The sequence below is a fragment of the Ceratotherium simum genome, chromosome 29, assembly GCF_057802395.1.
Source record: "Ceratotherium simum simum isolate JZ-2026a chromosome 29, ASM5780239v1, whole genome shotgun sequence".
Classification (NCBI taxonomy): Eukaryota; Metazoa; Chordata; class Mammalia; order Perissodactyla; family Rhinocerotidae; genus Ceratotherium; species Ceratotherium simum.
This window is the reverse complement of record NC_141928.1, coordinates 29,969,047-29,991,413: the sequence shown is the minus strand read 5'-3', so window position 1 is coordinate 29,991,413 and position 22,367 is coordinate 29,969,047. Positions and strand designations below refer to the sequence as shown.

Genomic DNA, 22,367 nt, shown 5'->3' with positions numbered 1-22,367 from the left:
GATCTGTACACCAAAAACTATAAAACATTGCTGAAAGAAATTGAAGAAGACACAAAGAAATGGAAAGATATTCCATGCTCTTGGATTGGAATAATTAACATAGTTAAGATGTTTAGGAAGCTAAAGCTATCTATAGATTCAATGCAATCCCTATCAAAGTTCCAACAACATTTTTCACAGAAATAGAACAAAGAATCCTAAAATTTATATGGAACAACAAAAGACCCCAAATAGCTAAAGGAATCCTGAGAAAAAAGAACAAAGCTGGAGGTATCACACTCCCTGATTTCAAAATATACTACAAAGCTATAATAACCAAAACAGCATGGTACTGGCACAAAAACAGACACACAGATCAATGGAATAGAATCAAAAGCCCAGTAATAAACCCACATGTCTATGGACAGCTAATCTTTGACAAAGGAGCCAAGAACATACAATGGAGAAAAGAAAGTCTCTTCAACAAATGGTGTTGGGAAAACTGGATAGCCACATGCCAAAAAATGAAAGTAGACCTTCCCTTACACCACAAACAAAAATTAACTCCAAATGGAGTAAAGACTTGAATGTAAGACCTGAAACTGTGAAACTTCTAGAAGAAAACATAGGCAGTACGCTCTTTGAGACATCGGTCTTAGCAACATCTTTTCAAACACCACGTCTGACCGGGCAAGAGAAACAATAGAAAAAATAAACAAATGGGACTACATCAAACTAAAAAGCATCTGTACAGCAAAGGAAACCATCAACAAAATGAAAAGACAACCTAACAATTGGGAGAAGATATTTGCAAACCATACTCCTGATAAGGGCTTAATCTCCAAAATATATAAAGAACTCATGCATCTCAACAACAAAAAAACTAACAACCCAATTAAAAAATGGGCAAAAGACCTGAACAGACATTTCTCCAAAGAAGATATACAGATGGCCAACAGACACATGAAAAGATGTTCAAAATCACTAACTATCAGGGAAATGCAAATCAAAACTACAATGAGATATCACCTCACGCCCGTCAGAATGGCTATAATTAACAAGACAGGAAACAACATGTGTTGGAGAGGATGTGGAGAGAAGGGAACTCTCATACACTGCTGGTGGGAGTGCAAACTGGTACAGCCACTACGGAAAACAGTATGGAGATTCCTCAAAAAATCAAGGGTAGAACTACCATATGATCCATCTATTCCACTGTTGGGTATTTATCCAAAGAACTTGAAAACACCAATTTGTAAAGGTACATGCACCCCTGTGTTCATTGCAGCACTATTCACAATAGCCAAGACTTGGAAGCAACCTAAGTGCCCATCAAGGGACGAATGGATAAAGAAGCTGTGGTATATATACACAATGGAATACTACTCAGCCATAAGAAACGATGAAATCCAGGCATTTGTGACAACATGGATGGACACTGAGGGTATAATGCAAAGTGAAATAAGTTAGAGGGAGAAGGTCAAATACCGTATGATTTCCCTCATTAAGTAGTAGATAATAACAACAATAAACAAACACATAGGGACAGAGATTGGATTGGTGGTTACCAGAGGTGAAGGGGGGAGGGAGGAGGGTGAAAGGGATAATTCGGTGCATGTGTGTGGTGATGGGTTGTAATTAGTATTTTGGTGGTGAACATGATGTAATCTATGCAGAAATAGAAGTACAATGATGTACACCTGAAATTTTTACAATGTTATAAACCAATGTTACTGCAATAAACAAAAAAAAAATAAAAAAATAAAAAATAAAAAATAAAAAAAAGAGAGACACTGAAAGTTAAAAAAAAATAGAAATCAAAAAAGATGGGATAAAGATAAAATATAAAAAAGAAGATCTAACGGGGGCAAAGAAGAAAACAAGGGTAGGTCACAAATTCATTTATTCATTAATTCAGCAACTATTTACTGAGTGCCTACTCTGAGCCAGGTCCAGTTTTTATACTTAGGATCCATCTGTGAACAACGAGGGAAAAAACTCCTGCCTCTGTTAAACTTACAGCAGGAGGGAAACAAACAAGAGACAATGACTAAAATAAAGAGGAAAATAATAGAGGATGTTAGAAACCGCATGAAATCAGGACTGAGGCATAAATGAGGACTGAACATACGCATCTAATTTTGCTCCCTCCTGAAACCCATGAAAAGTACGCTCAAGTTTTTTTGTTTTGTTTTTTCGTTTTGTTTAATGTTTTTTAAATTGCGGAAAAGACAGGTGACATCAGAGTGATAATATTTTGAAGGCTGCGAAGTGGATGGACTAGTGGTCATTTCCATAGCAGATCAGATAGAGCCAAACCCTAAGCCAGAAACTAAGAGAGCTGAGCAACAACCAGATTTCCAGCACAGAGGAACTCACTATACCAGGTCCTTCTAGAATCAGGGGTGAAGGGTGTGCTGCTAAAATAAGGAGGATTAGGATTAGGTCAAAAATGGATAATAAACAGAGTCCCTCACTCCCTCCCTCATTCCATGACATTGGTCAATTGTCCCTAACCTACCTCAACAAAATGTTTATTCTCCAGAAAGGATAAAACAATGGCTTTCTGGACTGAGGGACAATGTGCACAGTTGAGAGCATGAGTACTGTATCTTTCCAGAGAGAAAAAAACTATTGTTAACCTAAAAAAATAAAACAGCCGGTTATTGTACCAGTAAAATGGATTTATTCAGGAACAGCAACAAATTGCAGTTCAGGACAAGAAGGCTATAGCAAAAGCCATAGGCAAGTCCAGCAAGCAAAGGAGAGGAACATTATTTTATAGAGAAATAGGAGGAAGTTGGAAGGCGTTGTTTTGAACACAAGTCCATTGGTGGAAAGTGAGGGTTCAGGGTGATGACAGTTTCTCATTAGCTGAGTTGCTGGGGGAGTCAATTTCCTGTGGGAGATATAATGTACATCTTCTCCTGTTGGGGGGGGGGTTGTAATTGACATTCTTCCTGTTGACAACTTCTTTCTGTTGAGGTCTGTAATTGACAATATTTCCTGTAATTGACCTCAAGAGGGACTATGTGAGAGCTCCCCCTTCTGGCCACCTGACTCCATTTTAAATAAGGTTTCCCTTTGCTAATTTTCACATTTTCCCCCTTTGTCAAGATCTTTCTTCAAAAGCATTGCTGATCAAGAGTCAGATTTTTCCAGATTTAGTGGCCTTGTGTTCCTCGATGCCAGGAAGGACCTTTCCTGGGTGTCATGTCCCACATCAGAGGGAAAGTGCACAGATTGGAAACCTATTGAGGTCACATTCATGTAACAAGGAGAAGTAAGAGGGACTCGCAGGCACTACGTACCTCAAGTCCATATTTTATCAAGATTGTAAGCACTGGAGATCATCTTGAAGAGGAAAGTTAGCATGAAAGGTTTGACAGATGACTTAAAAATAATTATACAAAACAGAATTAAAAGTAAAGTACACTCAAACTGAGAGCATGAAGACAGTGCAGGAATAAAGATGAAGCAACAGCAGAACTTATAAAAATGTATTTAAACAGTATTGTTATCTCAAAAGAACGGTTTGGAACTAAATGTCAACCAATAATACAGTCTGTAGCATTGTAAATCCAGACACCATGAAATTGGATAAGAATCCAGAGTCAGTAATAGTCCAAACGAAAGAAAAATTTCTGTGAATTCTGAACCTTCTAACTCTTCAGAAAAAGCAAATGAAAAGATTAATTTGTCATGGGATTATGATGAGGTTGTTTCCAAAAGGGCATAATCAAAAGAAGAGGTTTCCCCCCTTTGCAGGGGCCTGGGAATGTGGACAATGGCACTGCCCCTCCACAAAAGAGAGAGAGAAGCAGCAACAGCTAGAAAAAGGCACCCAGGCCTGGTTCAGTCACCCTGGGAAAGCTGTCCACCTCAGCTGTTCACTGCCTCTCCTCCGAGTCAACTTGGCCTGGAAGTCTCCAGCGTTTTTTCAGGACCAGATGTCAGGTGGAGTCTTCTTTAGTGGTGAGATGTGTACCCAAGGTTCAAATCCCTGAAGTTTGGCTGCCATCTGGGTAGTGAGGAGGACCTGGTATAGTCCCTTTCCAAGAGATTCAAGGGCAGTAAGAAAATTGGAAACATTAGTTTGAAGAGTCATAGCCAAATATTTAAGGAAACTAGAAGAATTTTGGATCCAATCCAGCTTACAGGTGTATAACAAAACCTTAAGGATAATTAATAGGACTAAAATTTAATATCCACAAAGGCACAAACATTTTTTTCTCTCCATGATTATCCAATTTTTATCAAAGACAATCATAGTAAATATCTGAGTCTATGTATATCTCTCTTGAATATGACATTCCAGCCAAAGTCTTGATAATATAGCAAATATTTCCAAGTGTGTCCTGGTATAAGGAGAACAGATTCTCATTGAATTTATGCAAATACATATATTGTCTTGAAAGGAATACTTAAGAGTTTTCAAATTCTGAAGGGATCAGATAGGAACAAAAAGATATATGTTTCAACCCTTGTTGTAAAGATATATTTTCTCAAAGGAGAGGAGAAAAGGGGGTACTTTAAATCCAGCTCAGTGTGATGGCCTTAAAGTTATCATACACCTGCATTTTATAATATGTGTCAGGATATTCTCCATCAATTTCTTTGAAGATAAAACATATTTGCAAAAATACCAGAATAGAATAACTGTCTGTAAATAACAAAAGACTTAAAAATAGGAATGGTTAAAGATCTGATTAAGGTTCATTATAACAGAATTTACAAGTAAATTTAGTCATTTCTGTGACATATATTTTAAAATTGTGAGTGGTAACAATATACCAAAACATATCAGAATTTTAGGAATTTTCATACAATCTCTAGAACATTTATTTTAATAATATTCACCTATATAATATAATCTAAGAAGGTTTATCATCATTCACTTGACAATGCTTCCCATATAATTTGACATATCAAATAAGCCTCATTAGTTTAACATCTCCCTTTTTATAAGAAGAGAGAACAAATCCTTTGAGAAGTCCCGGGGCCCTCTGGAAATTCCCAAAGTCGCTTTCATGTCAAAAAGACTTTATTTAGAATTTGATTTGGGGAAAGCTTGTCAAAAATATCAAAAAGTTTTGGACATTTGACCAAATAGTATCACAGAAAATTATGAAACAATACTTATCTACGTAACTAAAGTGACAAAAAGATTTCAAAGACAAATATAGAAGGTTATATAGCTGCAAAAACCTTAAGCTCTTCTTAATAGAAAAGACTCAGCTTTTTACATAAATTACAGGAAAAAATTTTGACAAAACACAAAAAGGTAATGAAAAACCTTTCATAATCTTTTGTCAGGATCAGATCAATAGTCCAAGCAAGCTTTGTACCCTTAGCAGATGAGAGAAAATTAAGTTCCAGTTTTATATAAGTACACTATTGATATTAAAGCTAATCTTAAAATGCTTATAGCAATTTTATTTAATCTAATTCAGCTTGATCACATATAAAATTCCTTTTCAAAGATTCCTGCTTCACAAAAATTCTAAAATTTTCTTTTTTTTCTTCAACACAATGTATTACCATACCTCGTACCTTTTCTAACCAAAAACACATCTTACCTTGCATACAGAGATGTTTCTCTTATAATTCCTAAAAATATATTTCCTTCATAGTAAATTTTCCAATGTGACACAAAGAATATTTCCCAATAGATCCAAATATCTTTAGTTGCTTTGTAAAGGAAGCCAAAAGTGGATAAACTTATTTGGAAATGATTTAGACATTCAATGAGTTCCCATTATTTAATTTAACCTAAAAAGATTTGCGGAAGCTATTTAAAAGGTTCACATAAACTTTTATCCCATTTACATCCACTTAATTTACTTGTTTTCAATAAGTATGTTTAGAATTCTTATGAAAATTTCACCATATCAAGTTATTTGTTTTGCTGGCAAATTTTGTTACAGAGATAATATGAACTTATTTGATTTTCAGCAAACCTAGGTAGAATAAAAGTATTATACTTAATGTTGGTAACTCTAAAGACATGTCTGTATTAATTAAACCAACAAACTTGTACTGGCTTTACTACCAAATATTTTCCCAGATCCTGTGAATCTGATCTATTATATTTCTGAAAATTTAATTTATGTAAGCACTTAGGTTTTTTGTCAATTAAATAGTGCTATTTTTATAAATTAATTTTGGAAATACTGTCCAGAGGTAGAAAAATATCACATACATACATGGAGATACATAACATACAGATAGACATTGAGATCTTATAGCCTTGTGCAAAACTCAAAAAGAATAGTTGGATCTAAATTGTGTTGCTGGCAGATTAAGTTAAAGTTACCTGCTCAGATGGTCAGTTTTTTTTCCTTTCTGTAAGGATCCTTGTAGCTGTCTTTTTGGAGTCATTTTATCTTTTAGAAACTTCTGTATACCAATAAAAGAATGCGTTCTAATGTCTCTGAGAGGTTTGAGTTTATACCTTTTAAAGGTGCCCCTAAGATGAATTTATCTAAGTCAAAGATTCCCTAGGATGGCCATTACAATTTCAAATTATTTAAAAGTTTACTCATTTTTTTCAGAAAGGTACAAGATCCTGGTCCAAACCTATCTTGCCTTTGGATTCCCTAAAATGCCTTAAGTATGAGGGGCCCTGTTTTCCAATAGCAGTTCCAAAATTCTGGGAATCATGTGTTTCCCCCCTTTTTGAGCAGAATGGGTTATTTACCAGGAAACTTCAATACACAGAAACAGACACTAGGACAGGACAAACAGAAATAGAAAACAAATGTACACAATAAAATTGGAGGGCTCAGAACACAGAAAAAAAAGAGCAGGGAACCAGGAATATACTACAGGGGTGAGCCGAGACCCAGATTTGGTTTTGCAAAATGTCTAGCAGATTCTCATAACCTAAGTCCTCACAGTAAGTTTTGGATATTTTGTTTTCATCATCTGCAAAAGGAAAATTAGTCTTGGTTCATTAGCAGGAGAATTTGCAGTTGCCAAGGACGGTGCAAGAAGTGGGGCTCTTAATTTGGGGGGGGAGGGGAAAGAGAGTCCTCAGAAGCCTTTTTGTCTTTCTTTAATTGCTTGTTTGCCTCAGTTAATTTAGAAATTGTATTTTGCAGGGAGGAAATTTTAGACTCCTGATAACATTGGAACCCTCAAAATACCAATCAAAATAGGCATCCCATTCAGTTTCGACAATTTTAGAGCCATGGCTGTCCAATTCAGTTTTAAGAAAAGTAAGTTTGGGGAGTTCAAAAGTTCCCCATAATGGCCGTTGGTGTTCTAAATTACTTTTGGTTCAGTTGGTCCATTTAGTTAGAAATGCATATGAAGATAGACCATAAACATAAAACCAGCCAGGGTCACTGAAGCAGGGGGTGCCCTTAAAGCATTTAGATGACTGGAATCCCATGTCTCAGAGGTTTTCATTTTGCTTTGTTTTGTTTTTTAAGCAAAAGAAAACTTTCTAAACAGCCAGCAGGCCAAATACCAGCACAAATACCAGTGGGAATAGCCCAATTCCAAAAAGAGTCAGGCCAAAGGCTGAACGGCATAGTTCCAATAGGAACTGCCTGATTCCAAAAGGAATTGGATGAAAGGCCAAACAAGTACTTGCAGAAAGGACAAAAGCCTTTATACAGAAAGGATGAAGCCTTTATAAAATAGATCCTGAATAAAGCCTGGAGGGCAGAGCTCGAATCCAGGATAAAACTTACCCTCAAACTCCAGGGTCGGCAAGAAAGCAGTATGCTCAATGGGCTCTGTGTGTGGGTACTGGCACCTGTTTGCTCACCAGCCTCAGAGTTGTTAGGGGTCCTCTCTGGACTCCACTTCTCTGACCCCAAATTATGTTAACCTAAAAAAATAAAACAGCCAAAATAGTAAAATGAGTTTATTCAGGAACAGCAAAGAATTGCAATTCAGGACAAGCAAGTTATAAAAAAGCAGGCTATAAAAACCAGAGGCAAGTCCAGCAAACAAAGGAGAGGAAGGTTAGTTTATAGAGAAAAAGGAGAAAGTTGGAAGGCATTGTTTTGAACACAAGTCCATTGGTGGAAAGTGAGGGTTCAGGGTGGTGATGGTTTCTCATTAGCTGAGTTGCTGGGGTAGTTGATTTCTCATCAGGGATGCAATGTACATCTTTTCCTGTTGGGGTCTGCAATGGACATCCTTCCTGTTGACGACTTCTTTCTGTTGGGGTCTGTGATTGACAATCTTTCCTACAATTGACCTCAATATCCAAGTGGTACTGTATGAGAGCTCCCATTCTGGCCTCCTGACTCCATTTTAAACGAAGTTTCCCTTTACTAAGGGATCAAGAATCAGAATGGCTTCTGCCTTCACACCAGCAGTACCTTCAAATTCAGAAGGAAGATGATTTCCAATAAGTTCCTAGAATTTCATACCCCACTGTGTTAATGTTATGTGTCAACTTGACTGGGCCATGGGGTGCCCAGTTGTTCAGTCAAATATTATTCTGGGTGTGTCTGTAAGGGTTTCTGAATGAGATTAATATTTGAATCTGTAGACCTAGTAAAGCAGATTGTCTTCCTAATGTAGGCAGGCCTCATCCAATCAGTTGAAGCCTGAAAAGAACAAAGGCTGAGTTAGAGAGAACTCCTCCTGCCTGAGTGCCTTCAAGCTGGGACATTGGGTTTTTTTCTGTACTTGCTGTATCTTGACCTTACACTGAGAAAATTCCCTCTTCTCTCTTCATGCCTTGCTGCTTGGGTTGGCTGAGGACACTCATTTCACCCCACGTAAATATTCTGCTTTGGCCTCTTCCTAAGAGTGGGAAGTGAGCCACAGTGAGAGCTTAGAAGCAGAAAACATAAAGCAACCCATTGTCTCTGATGGTATTTCTGCCAGATATCTGGTACCTGGCCACAATACAGCCCTGCCTGACCGACCAGAAGAGGCTATTAAAACCATCAGCTTATACTCTCAGATGAGTTTTCCCCCAAATAGTGGCAACTTTTCCCTTTCTTTAAAAAGCTAGTTTGTAATTGTTATTCAGTTTTTCAAAGTGGAACAATGCATGGGACACTGATACATTTATAGGAGGTGAAACTATGAAGGAAATCAACAGAATATATTTTTGTTTTCTATTGCTGTGTTACAAACTACTACAAAATTAGCAGGTTAAAACAACGCCCAATTATTACCTAACAGTTCTGTAAGTGAGAAGTCTGGGTGGGCTTGGCTGGGCTCTGAGAAAAAATCCACTTCTAAGCTCATTCAGGTTGTTAGAGGAATTCAGTTCCTTGGGGTTGTTGGACTGTGGTCCCTATCTCCTTCTGGCTGTTGGCAGGGGTCATTCTAGGCTTCTTGTGCCAGTTCTCTGGTGCTTGCTTGTGGCCCCTTCCATCCATGGAATCCCTCCATGCTTCAAATCTGACTTCTCCTTTTGCTACTTAAGCCTGAGAAAACTCTGCTGATAAAGGGCTAATCTGATTGGGTCAGGCCCACCTGGATAATCTTCTAATCTTGAGGTCAACTGATCGTAGACTTGAACTACATTGACAGAATCCCTTCACAGCAGCACCTAGGTCAGTGTTTGACAGAATCACCACAGGACGGGAATCAGGGAGTGAGATGGGGATCATTAAGATTCTGCCTAGATGAAAGGGATTTCCATGAACGTCAGAATAGTGGTCACCTCTGGAAGAAAGGGAAGAAGGGACTATAATTGGGGAGAGAAATAAGAGGTGCATCTAAGGTACTGGAACATTCTAATTCTTAACCTTGGGGGGGTACATCATCTGTATTTTATTATTTTCCTTAAATGTTGCACATATACTTTTTACACTCTTCTGCACATATATTTCACAGAAAGAAAAAACAGATGCAAGGCATACTGATTTATGACCAAAAATGTGGCATATATTTGATTCTAAGATTTGTAGAAGCCAATGCACAAGGCAAGCGTGTTTCATTCATGGAAGAAGTGGGAGGAATCACCCAAGTCTTTTATTTGTTCCTGACACTGGGCAAGCTCCTCTCGTACACCAAAGATATCTGTGGAACGAGAGCTCGACACATGTGCCAACCACCATCCCCAGCATTAGTCTTAAATGAGAAGAGGAAAACTAGAATGTGGTTAAGAAATCATAGTGTGTCAGAAAACAGTGGTCCAGGTTTAAGATGCCTCTGGCTGCTGCCTGGGCAGTCACAGCTCTCAGTCTGGATCTTGGAAGTGGAGGTTACCAGATCCCAATGGTAAACCAGCCATGCTCTCACAGAAGTACAGATACAGGATGCTCATCACAGGCACGTAAGAAAGACTTCAAACAATAGGACATCACTTCTGTGATCAACTGGCCTTTTTCAAGCCCACGGCTGCTATACCGGTGTAACTCTCAGAAGGCAGGACCAGATTCATTTATTACTCTCCCAATGCCCTTTAAAGGCCTGGCCTAGGGTAGGAGCTCAGAATCCACTTGATGGGACACAAAGAATTAGGCAACCTTCTAGGTCACTTGCTTCTTTCCAACCCTGAGAGCCTGAATTTGGAAATGGCCAGGGGTACCGAGCTGCAAGGACTCGTCCTGTACGGTGGGTTTCATGTTTTCCAGGGTCTATCTGCTGAGAGTTCTCACTGATTGGGGGTTCATGTTGATTCTGGCAGGGCCAGGATGACTCTTCCTCTCTAATGCTTTCCTATAGCTAGCAGATGGGTACAAAGGGAGGGAGGGGAAGAAAGTATTTCTGGAGGGACTTCAGAATAATTGGATCTTGGGGACATAATCCCAGATGTATGAAAAGTTTCTAAACTTTGTCACTTCAATTTCTAAACTTTAAATCACTTCAGAGACTAGAATAATCCCAATAGCAGGGTGGGATTTAAATGGTTTTATATATGCAATGGACGGCCCTTTGTGGCTTTTACCCAAATACAGAACAAAGACAAGAAAAGTGAGCTTTCACCCATGTCAGGTGCTAACTGTGCTGGCTGCCACTTTCAGACCAGATTGGCTATGTTTGGCCTCTGGACTATTCCCAGACCACAGAGAAGTGATTTTCTTTATCAACTTATTTATGAAAAAGGTAAGAGCGCACTGTTAAAAGAATATGTAAATTCTTGTGGGCCCAGCCCCATTCCTGGCTTCGTCCCTTGTGACTAAGTGGCATGGGGATAATTTGGCAGAAAGAGAAAAGGACCCCTCAGTGGTGTGGCAGAAAGTCCAAGAATGAGGAATTCACGAGATCATTTAGTTTCTGGGATGGAAGACCTCTAAAAACAATCCATTCCAGAGTGAGTATTAAGGAATGGAGGCCCAGAGAGGAAGAAGGACTTAATGATTCCCATACACTGAGTGACCGGCAAAGGCCAGTTCTTTTGGTTAGCGCTCCAGAGGAGATTGGCAGGTGAGTGAAGGAATGAATGAAGGACCAGCCCGGGGCCCTGTGGATTGTGAGAGAGAACCATAAAAGAGGAGGAAGGTAGTATCCATCAGTGCTTGGAGCAGGGAATGGTCATGAATTGAAGACGAAGATCACTTATTTCTACCAGTCCTATACCACAAAGGGGGGAAAACATACAAATGGAGTATAACACTTCTCATAAAATTGATTAAAATGAATCAGCCATACATGGTGTAACTTGAAGTAAATATGCGACGGCTATCTTGAATGTGATTAGAAAAATTAAATCCAGTCAGGTAACATGTCAAACATCTCCATGGGTGGCCAAACATGACAAAGGAGATACTGATCAAATTCTCTGCATTTTACTTAGAGCAACACGGAGAATCCCCCAGATTGCCTGAGCTGTTCTCCAGTTGCTCAGCAAAGTGAGTTTCCTCATTGGCTTTCTGCCACTTAAGGCATCAGGGAATCATGAAGTCGGCTTTCTGAGTTCCTGCAGGTGACAGAGCAGATACACCATGGACAGGTCCAATCGGACCTCCTCCATGGTGGAGTTCATTCTCTTGGGCCTCTCAGCCCACCCAAGGCTGGAGAAAACATTCTTTGTGCTCATCCTGCTGATGTACTTGGTGATCTTACTGGGCAATGGGGTCCTCATCCTGGTGACCATCCTTGACTCTCGCCTACACACACCCATGTACTTCTTCCTGGGGAACCTCTCCTTCCTGGACATCTGCTACACAACCTCCTCAGTCCCTCTGGTCCTAGATGGCTTCCTCACTCCCAGGAAAACCATCTCCTTCTCAGCCTGTGCTGTACAGATGTTTCTCTCCTTCACCATGGCAGGGACAGAGTGTGTGCTTCTGAGCATGATGGCGTTTGATCGCTATGTGGCCATCTGCAATCCCCTTAGATACACTATGGTCATGAGCAAGGCTGCCTACGTGCCCATGGCTGCCAGCTCCTGGGCTATTGGTGGTGCTGCTTCTGTGGTACATACATCCTTGACAACTCAGCTGCCCTTCTGTGGGGACAATGTCATCAACCACTTTACCTGTGAGATCCTGGCTGTCTTGAAGTTGGCCTGTACTGACATCTCCATCAATGTGATCAGTATGGGGGTAACAAATGTGATTTTCCTGGGGGTCCCAGTTCTGTTCATCTCTGTCTCTTATATCTTCATCATTGCTACCATCCTAAGGATCCCCTCAGCTGAGGGGAGGCAAAAGGCCTTCTCCACCTGCTCTGCCCACCTCACTGTGGTGATCATATTCTATGGGACTTTATTCTTCATGTACGGGAAGCCCAAGTCTAAGGACGCCCAAGGGGCAGACAAAGAGGACCTTTCAGACAAGCTCATCCCCCTCCTCTATGGAGTGCTGACCCCCATGCTCAACCCCATCATCTACAGCCTGAGGAACAAGGATGTGAAGGCTGCTGTGAGGAACCTGATGGCTCAGAAATACTTCAGCCAGTGATGTAGGGGATCATCTGTGGTTCTCATTCCTGTGTAAGAAAAGATTTCCAGTCATTACAGCTGCCATTCAAAAGCCAAGTCAAGTTAACTGGAATGGTCTCTCACCCTTAAGTCCATTTTCAGGGAATATTTAACTTTTCAGAGTGTGTCTCCTGAGTTTTGGCTATATGTCTGACAGCTTCAGCAGATGCCAGACAATAAATACTCTAGCCAAATGTATGAAGGCATCCCGAACACATGCTAAAACCAAGGAGACAGGAAAATCAGAGCAATCCAGATGGCCCTGACTGTGTCTAAGCTGTGGAGTCAGTACAGGGAAGAGAGATGGCTCTCCCAGAAACTTTGCCACCCCTACTGGATTCAACAGGAGAGTCAGGGGAACAGGAGGAAGTGGAACTTTCATTTGGGGTTTTTGTTTATTAGATTCAGTTTGTCTGAAGTGCTAAGAAGAGACAAAGATGAGTTCTCCACATAGAGAGTTTGGGTGGGAATAATCTATTTTGATAAACTGAATTTCTTTTTAGCTATGAGGAAACTATTTTTTATTGATGCACTGCACATTATGAAACACTGTTAGTAAATTAAATTAAATTCAAGAAGGTGTACAGAGCTTGAATTCGATATTTATCACTTATAGCAACTCCCAATAGAAAAACTAGTATTCTGGCAGATAATAACTCATATTCTGAAAAAAAAATAGATAGGTAGGTAGATAGGGAGGGAGGGAGGAAAAGAGGGAGGGAGGGAAGGAGGGAGGGAGGAAGGAAGGAAGGAGATAGCAGTTAAATATGTTTGAAGACTTTGGGGCTACAGTTTGACAGATTTCTTTGCTCCAGGAATTCTCAGAGCCTTTAATATGCTAAGAGATAGAAAGTCTGTAGCATTTCCTGAACCTCCATAGTTCAGCACAATAAAAATTGGGAAGCATGTTCTTACCTATGACCTTGAGCAGGTTGCTTAGCTTCTCTCAGCCTAGTTCTTTGTCTTTTGTGTGTGTGTGTGTGAGGAAGATTAGCCCTGAGCTAACATCCATTGCCAAGCTTCCTCTTTTTTGCTGAGGAAGATTGGCCTTGGGCTAACATCCATGCCCATCTTCCTCTACTCTATATGGGACACTGCCACAGCATGGCTTGACAAGCGGTGCGTCGGTCTGCGCTCAGGATCTGAACCTGTGAACCCCGGCTTGCCAAAGCAGAGCGCAAAAACCTAACCACTACGCCACCGGGCTGGCGTCAGCCTATTTCTTCATATTTTAAAAACTAACCACTTGATTTTACTTGGATTAGATAAGATACTAGAAATGAGTGCTTTATAAATGGTAATTATTAGTAGTATTACGAATGTTGCACTGTGTTGTGTACCATGTAGAAAAGAGCAAGACATAGTTCCCGTCTAGAACAATAGACACAGAAGACAGATGAGCAATTCAGAGATGGCAGAAGCAGTTTTATGGCAAGTTATATTAAATTTTGAGAATACTGGAAGCCACTTAAAAAGATAATTTAGAAATTGAATGCAATTTTGAGAATAGATCTTGGAAAGCAAAAATTTAAGTTTTTTTATATTTATTAAAAATGAAATGCATAAGATAAAGATGCACATTTTGTTAATAAAATTTCACTTTCTTAGGTTAGTCAGTCGTGTTCCTGATTTCCACTGCACCAGTAGAGAAAGACTCTTGCTATTACAAATACACAAGAGTGACATCTAGTGGCCACTCAAGCAAAATTCAGATACATGCCCAGCCACGCAAAGCATTGTTAGAAGAGGCTTCACAGGTCTTCTCCTTCAACCCTATCTACGTGGTGCATGGAGTTCCTCTCCAATATCCCTGACCCCAGTCATCCAGCATCTGCTTGGACACCTCCAGTGACAAAGAATTCAAGACTTCTAGATTTGAGCCGTTTCATTCAGCCCTGCTAGCAAATTCTTCCTTGCCTTGTGCTAAAATATACTCTCCAGTATCTACTACCTTCCAGTCCTAATCCAGCTTTGTGCCTCTACATGAAATGCACCTAGGCTGTTTCCTTCTGAGATATGAAGATAGTTCTGGTGCCCTGAGCCTATTTCCCTCCAGCCTAGACAGCCCCAGTCCTTCCTCCTGTGCCCAAATCATTCAACATTACCCAACTAGCAGCTACTAATTGTGTCAAGAGTATCATCTAGTTTATTCCAGCAATAGAAAGAATGTGATATTTCTGAAAATACCTTGGGAATAATACTGATGCTGCTGATGTAACTCTATTTTCCCAGGGTGACTGACATCAGTCTGGTGTAGAGAAACACTTGAACAAGGCCCCTTCTTGTTAGCTGTCCTCCACTCACTTCCTCTTCCTCTGAGTAATGGCAACCATATCCTTTTATATTCCAAATTACATGATCCTAACGTAGCTGTTAAGTTAGAAATTACATGATTTGTTTTCTCTAGGAACAATGGCTACATCTATCCCACCCTCCAACTTCACATTCCTTGCCTTTCCAAGTCAGTCACCTTTCTCTTGGCCCATGCTTTCAAACAGAATGAGAGGCATTAACAGCAACAAGAAGAGACAACGAGACTGGGCAAAGTTTTCATTGAGCTAGGTCATCAGTCTTTCTGAAAAATTATTGCTATGGTACCATACAATATAGGAACCCATTCCTAAAATCCTCCAAATGAAAATGATCAGAAGGGATAAACTCTTTTGGGGACCAGGAATACTCTCACATTATTGTACTTATTCAAACAAATACATTATTTCAAGTTCACAGTTCTGGGTCAGTGATTTTTTCAGGCTTTTATTCTAGTGACTGAATCCCCAATGAAATATTTAAGCTTAAATTCCAAAAATAAAGTGGATCTGATTTCGTGGAAGCAGAGCAGGGGTGGGGGCAGAATGGAGGTGGGAGACAGTGGAGGGAGTAGGGCTCTACCTGCTCAGCCTGCCCTTCATCTCCATCCCCCAGGGGTTCCCCAGTCCAGAGGCACCACCCAACTCAAATATGACACATACCACTATTGCCAAGAAAATTATAAATTCTATAGGAATATTCTTGCTCCACTCTTTGAAAAAAATCTGAGAATCTGGGGAGAAAATTATATTCTAAGAAAAAATAAATTAGCCATTAAAGAGATAGACAACCTAAAAACACCAATTACCTAAGAAATTAAGAAATTGTCAGTTACCACCTTAACATGTTCCAGGCCCACAGAGATGAATGTTATTAAATACTCAAGGGAAAAAAAGGCCTTAACACTGTTTGAATTATTTCAGGGCATAGAGCAAGAAAGATATATTCCAAATTCCTTCAACCAAGCCAGCATAACATTCACACTGCAACATGAAAAACAGGATAAAGAACGTACAATGGAGAAAACCAGAGACCCACCTCACTCATGTATGAATGTGTACACGTGTGTCTGTGTATATACATATATAACAGAATTCAACAACACATTACAAGAATAATAAACGATATCCCAGTGGATTTATTTCAAAAATGTAAAAGTGAAACAATTTAAGAATATCTACTGAAATAATTCACCACACTCATACGTCAAGGGAAGAAAAAGTGATCATCTCAATAGATGCCCCGGAGTTATTTGAAAAAGTTAAAAATCAATTTCTGAGTTTTATAAAACTTCTAATAAAATAAGAAAGGGTATGTTCTTCTTTAACAAAATTTGTCTCTAATAAAAACATCTGCATCATGCTGAATGATGAATGAGTAGGTCAAACCCATTACAATACCAACCAGTGAATTAGAGAGCAGAAAGAAACATAAAGTGAAAATAGAAGAAAGTAGGGAATAATTACATTATTATTGATAACTTACATACTATTAATTTTATACCTGGACAAAACAGGAAAATCAATTGAAAAGCAATTTTCTTAAAAAAATAGAATTCAACAAAGAAGCTGGTTATGAAATTAACGTGCAAAAATCAAGTTTTTCATACAAATAATAACCAGGAGAAAATATAATGGAGGGAGAAAGAATTTATCTATAATAGCAATGAATTGAGGGAGCAAATACCTAAGAATAAAGTTAAGAATCCACAATACTTACATGAATAAAAGCATAATACTCTATTGAGAGAACTCAAAGGAATATTTGAATAAATTGAAAGATATAACTTGGATAAGAAATCTCATTAGTGTAAACTTCTCAAGTCTCCTAAATTAACACAGAAATTCAATGCAATTCCAATCACTGACAAGCTAATTCTAACTCACATAGAAATATAATTATATACTATATATAACATAATACATATAGAAAAATGTGTCAGAACAGCCAGAAATTCTTGGGAAAAAACCAACAAGGGGAAATCTAGTCCTACCAGATATCAAAATGTATAAAATTACAGTAATAAAAAAAAGTTTAGTACTGGTGGAGAAATAGATCATTGGAACAGAATAGAGTCTAGAAATAGACCAAATACATATAGTCATTTAATATGTGATAAAGTCACTGTGCTAATTATTAAGCTATTGTCTCGCAGCTTCAAAGCTATCCTGTACTCAGCTTGGTGATGCTGGGCTGGGACTCCAAACCGCATTTCTACTTTACCAGCTGGCTCCCTGGTGGTGCTGCCCATAGGGGGCGCTAGAGCCGGAACGGAAGGCCGGAGGAGAAAAGAGGGACTTGCTCCTCCGGTTTGCTTCCTGCACCTGTCCGTGTTGCCCCACAAGCCCTTTGCCCCAGCTGCAAGCAGCGGTTGTTTCCTAGGACAATTGGTTCCAATGTCCTACTTCTTTCCACATTCTCAGAACCAGGCTTATTGTTCTGGGTCTCAGTTTCATAAGGCCCCTCCCCAAACACCAAGATAAATCCCAGAGGAATCAAAGATTAAAATATAAAAATACAATCTCAAAGGTTCTAGATGAGAGGGAAGGGTGAGGAGGATTCAGAAAAAATGGCAGTTTATTCTGTAGAATCCATGATGCTTCATGACCCAGCCCCAATCCAGCTACTCTGTTCTCCTAAAACAAGCAGCTGCTGAGGCCCCAAGGGCGTGGGCAATGCCCTGGCTCAGTTAGTGCCCCCAAGATGAAGCTGGCGCAGGAATTCTCCTCTGCACCAGAGGAGATCCTGGAGACAAGCATGAGAGTCTTGGGGCAGGAAAGAGAGGAACACTGTGATATCTACAGTCAGGTTGGGCAATCCATGGGCCACAGAGGGGCAGGGCTGTGGCTCCAGGTCAGGGTCGCTGGAGGAGCTGGGGGTCTCTCTGGCCTCTAGGTTGAGCGGATTCCTCTCTGTCCCTGAACAGGGGATGCCTCAGGTTTTACTAACTCTTGCAGCTTGGGGCCTATTAAAGGACTCACAGCTGGCCGGTGCCTCACACCCAATCCACATGGGGAGACCACAGTCCCGCCCTCCTCTCAGGATGGGGACTACCTGAAGAACGCCAGCAGCAGGGAACCAGCGCCAGACTGGAAAGCAAACAGAACCCAGAGAAACAAGTCTCCTTATGTAATTGAACCGCTAGAGGGACAAAAAGATGCCAAGAGCACTCCAGGAGATTCAAGTCCAGCACAAAAAAGTCTCTCTGATAAGATGGCAGATTGAACACTTGTATGTGGTGACGTTAGCTAAGAAAAAAACGTGATATGACGCAATTCGAGGAGAATGCAAGGTCGGAGGGAGGTTGGTGGGAGGTGGCAGGGACGTGAATAAGACAGACGTGAGAGTGGTCAGGGAAGGAAACGCGGGATTTGAGTGCAGTTCTGTCCGACTCCAAAGCCCATGCCCTTTTGGCCCTGGCTGCACTTAGCAAGCCTTCCAGCGGGGCCTGGAGAGGAAGAAGAATAGACCAGGCATTCAAGAGGTTTCAGAAAAAACAGGTGGACACAGTGAGTGGGTACAGGTGAATCATCCTGTTCTTTCTCCCAGGGGAACTGTCACTGCCCAACACGACTCTATTCCTCCTTTAACGAAACAAGCTCTTAAGGTAATTCTGGCCGTCAGAGGCAGGCCTCAGTCCTGTTTCTTTAGAAGTCACCAAGCCAACACCGATTCGGGAAACCCTACAGCAGTTTGGTGGAAGCACTAAGACTTGCAGCCCATACCCACCCAGAGTCCCTCAAGTCTGGCTGAAGAAAACACAGGACAGAGTTTAGGCTCAGGGCTCTACCCAGAAGGCTCAGCATGGCAAAGGTTTGTCTGCAGTCTTAGGCTCTCGCCACATCTCAAAAAGATTGAGCTCACTATTACCAAGTGTGAGACCCCTATGAAGAGACTAGGTTGCTGCCTCTTCCTGCCCCTGCAGGTACCTAGTTATATATTCTAATTGCAAGTCCTTCTAGTTCTTGCATGTGAGCTGCCACCAGCACATGGCTACTGACAGATGAGTAGTGTGGTTCCACACCTGGGAACTGAACCCAGGCCACTGAAGCAGAGCACACCAAACTTTAACCACTAGGTCATCAGGACTGGCTCAAAACAAAAATAACTTTTTTTTTTTTTTTTTTGGTGAGGGAGATTGGCCCTCAGCTAACATCCACACCAATCTTCCTCTATTTTTTCTATGTGGGATGCCACCACAGCATGGCTTGATGAGCAGTGTGTAGGTCTGCACCCAGGATCCAGACCCGTGAACCCAAGGCCGTGAGGTAGAGCCTGTGAACTTAACCACTACACCACTTGGCCGGCCCCAAAACTAACTTTTATTCTTGAAGAATAAACATATATTCCTTTCAAGATGGAAAAAATAATCTATCCTCTTAGTCTTCCCAGATAGCACATTTAAGTTTCCTTTTAAATATATTTTATCCTTGAATTTACAAAATAAAAAGAAAAAACAATAATAATAAATAAAAATTATCATAGAAAACACAGCAAGCCTTGCCATCAGACAACTTCTGCCCAAACAGTTAAGTGTGACAATTTCTGTAAGCTAGTGTCCTCACGTTCCCTGAGAACCAGACAAAAGGCAGTGAAAGCCGTGACATACTGCAGAAATCCCTCTGCAGGGCCCTCCACAGCACTCCCCAGCTGCCCTTCCACATCCATCTTGCACCCTAGGGGGCAGTACAGGTATTTCCAGTCCCTTTGGCCAAATCCCAGGAGCTTTTCCACATAAAACAAAAGTTGATAAAGTGATAAAGCAGCAACTCCTTAGCAATTCTAAGAAAACCCCACTACAATCTAGGCTCAAGGTGGCAATTTTTTCACAAGATTAAATATCTCATGCTTGCATTCACTGTTTCTCATTTTCTGTTGCCTTGAAAGATAACTGATAATACTCAGTTACCTCTAAAACCCCATAGAAATAGTCTAACTCTTACAGTCTTCCCTATATACCCACCCCACCACATGTCCCTCTAACCCAAAGCAAGCACCATGGGCTATGGACTGAGGCCTCTGTGGGTCCTCTGACCTGGGGTCCTTGGACCTGCCAGGATGCCAACCTTCCAGGGACCTCATCCTCATATAATGACCTGGCCATGCTGAGGGCCAACCCCTCCACACCCATATACCTAAGGCAAATGGCCTGAGTGATAAGTGACACTGCAGTGAATGTAGCAAGCAAGGCCCTGCCTCCATGGAGCTAGAGCCAAGAGGAGAAGGTGGACATTGAAGGAGCAATTACAAGTGTGATGAGTGCCATGAAGGAGAAGTATAGGACACTTTGGAAACCCAGGATAGGCTGCCTAACCGAGCCTGGAGTGGCAGTGGTCAAGGAAGACTTCTCTGGCAAGAAACAGGATGAGGGGATGGAAGTTACAGCTCACCTTGGAAAAGAGCCTTCCAGTGGGATGCCCTGACTCAGGAGGTACCCAAACAGAGGGTAGAGCATGAGCAGAGGATGCTGGGGAGAACAGCCCCCAGCCTCCCAGCCTGGATGGCTTGGAAACAGGTAGAGTAGCACAGTCATGAAGAACACAGGCTCTGGAAACAAACAGCCCTGGGTTCTGTTTCCAGCTTCATCACAACCACAGAAATGTAGGCAAGTTGCTTGATCTCAAAATTATGGACAATGTTAAACATATACAAAAGTAGAATTATTTAGGGAACAATCATGACCTATTCATTACCCAGCTTCAACAATGACAAACTCATAACAAATCTTTCATTTATATCCTTACTCAGCTTCTCTGACTCCATCATTTTGAGGCAAATCCCAGACACCATAGCATTACACCCATAAAAATATAGATATATATCTCTAAAAGATAACAACTTCTTTTAACATAATACACATTACTATTATTGCCTTGCATAAAATTTTATCAATAATTTCTTAATATCATTAAATATCTAGTCATTTCCAAATTTGAAGTTTCCAATGGTCTCACAATGTCCTAACCTTTTCTTTCTTTGTTTTTATTATTTTTTTACAGTGTCTTTGAATAAGGATCTACATAAGATCGTCACAGTGTGTTTGTGCTTTGCCTCTTTAAGCCTCAGTTTCCTCATCTAACTGTAACTCCCTTATTACAGCCTTAACTTCAGAAGGATGAGGCAGTGAAGATCATAAATGAAAAAAAGCAACTGTCTCAGGATTAGGCAAGTAGTCACTTGCTCAGAGTTTGGAAAGATTCACACAGTTCTTTCCCTTGGGTTCAAGTCACCTGTTGTCATATCCACAGCATCCACTGTGTCCTCTGTAGGGGAGGGATCAGGAGTGGATCCTCTGCCCTGTTCAAATTGCCCCTCCTCTGTTCTGCAAAGGTCATGGTGACCTTGTTTTCAACACTTGCTGCTGCCCAGGCAGGTGCCCTCTCTCAGTGTGCCTGGGAGCCTCTTATCTCCACTCTCTCTCCCTTCACCACCTGCAAGCCCTGTGGTCTCTTTAACCACCCATCCTAGTTCCTCCCACTGGGGCCTTCCCCTCTCCCCTGCATCTGGTCCTGGTTGTCAATCATTGACTGCCATTTTGTTTTCTCTTCGATGGAGCCAGAGATGATTTCAAATGCGTGAACATGAAGGAGGAGGTGAAGGAAAATAGCCCTGAAGTACAACCTCAAGGTCAAGCACCCATGAGACATTCAGACTTTTAACACAGCCCAGGTGACTGCCTCTCAGTATATCATGTATACATTATTATGCCACAAGAGTCTCTGTCTCTTTCTGTGCTTCAACTTGTGTAACAAAAGGTGAGCTCCTGTTATCCTAGCTTCGTGTGAGTCTCACTCATGCCAAAAGGGGGAGTTGGTGTGTGACAAGCCCTACAAAAGGGGTAAGGAGTGGGGAAATCCTGCCACATAAAAATGGAGTTAATACCAACTGCACAGGTAGGACACATAGAATGTGCACAATAAATATTTGTTGGGTGGAATTGATGAACAAAATGAGTAAAAGGCACCAATCCCAGTGCCTGACACATTGTGAATTTTAAACAAATACAACTATAAAATAAGTATTATTATCAGATAATGGCTGAGGTCTCTGCCATCTAAGCACCAAAGCTCGAAGGCATGAAGGAGTCAGGATTGGAACCCCATCCAGCGGACACTGGAAGACCCACTGCCTTGGGGCTCAGGACAGGGTGCCCAGAGGAGCTAGTGTGCCTGTGAACTTTGCTCTCCTTCAGTTACCTGCCCCCCACTAACTCTGTGCTCATGGGGAA

The 22,367-nt window shown here is 40.8% G+C and overlaps 1 protein-coding gene and 1 long non-coding RNA gene across 6 annotated transcripts in view; one reads left to right on the top strand and one right to left on the bottom strand.

Moving 5' to 3' along the window:
- Positions 1–3,465: 3,465 nt before the first annotated feature.
- Positions 3,466–22,367, bottom strand: part of LOC147913243 (uncharacterized) — a 162,388-nt gene continuing 143,486 nt past the window's right edge. For all 5 annotated transcript variants that reach the window (XR_015548976.1, XR_015548978.1, XR_015548977.1 and 2 more), the window contains 2 exons: positions 7,680–7,819; positions 3,466–4,030 (listed from right to left, as the gene is read on the bottom strand). This is a non-coding gene — a long non-coding RNA (uncharacterized LOC147913243). The remainder of the gene's footprint in view (positions 4,031–7,679; positions 7,820–22,367) is intronic.
- Positions 11,850–12,809, top strand: LOC106800722 (olfactory receptor 2S2). The gene has a single exon (XM_014781909.2). The coding sequence runs from the start codon at positions 11,850–11,852 to the stop codon at positions 12,807–12,809; it is 960 nt and encodes a 319-aa protein (XP_014637395.2).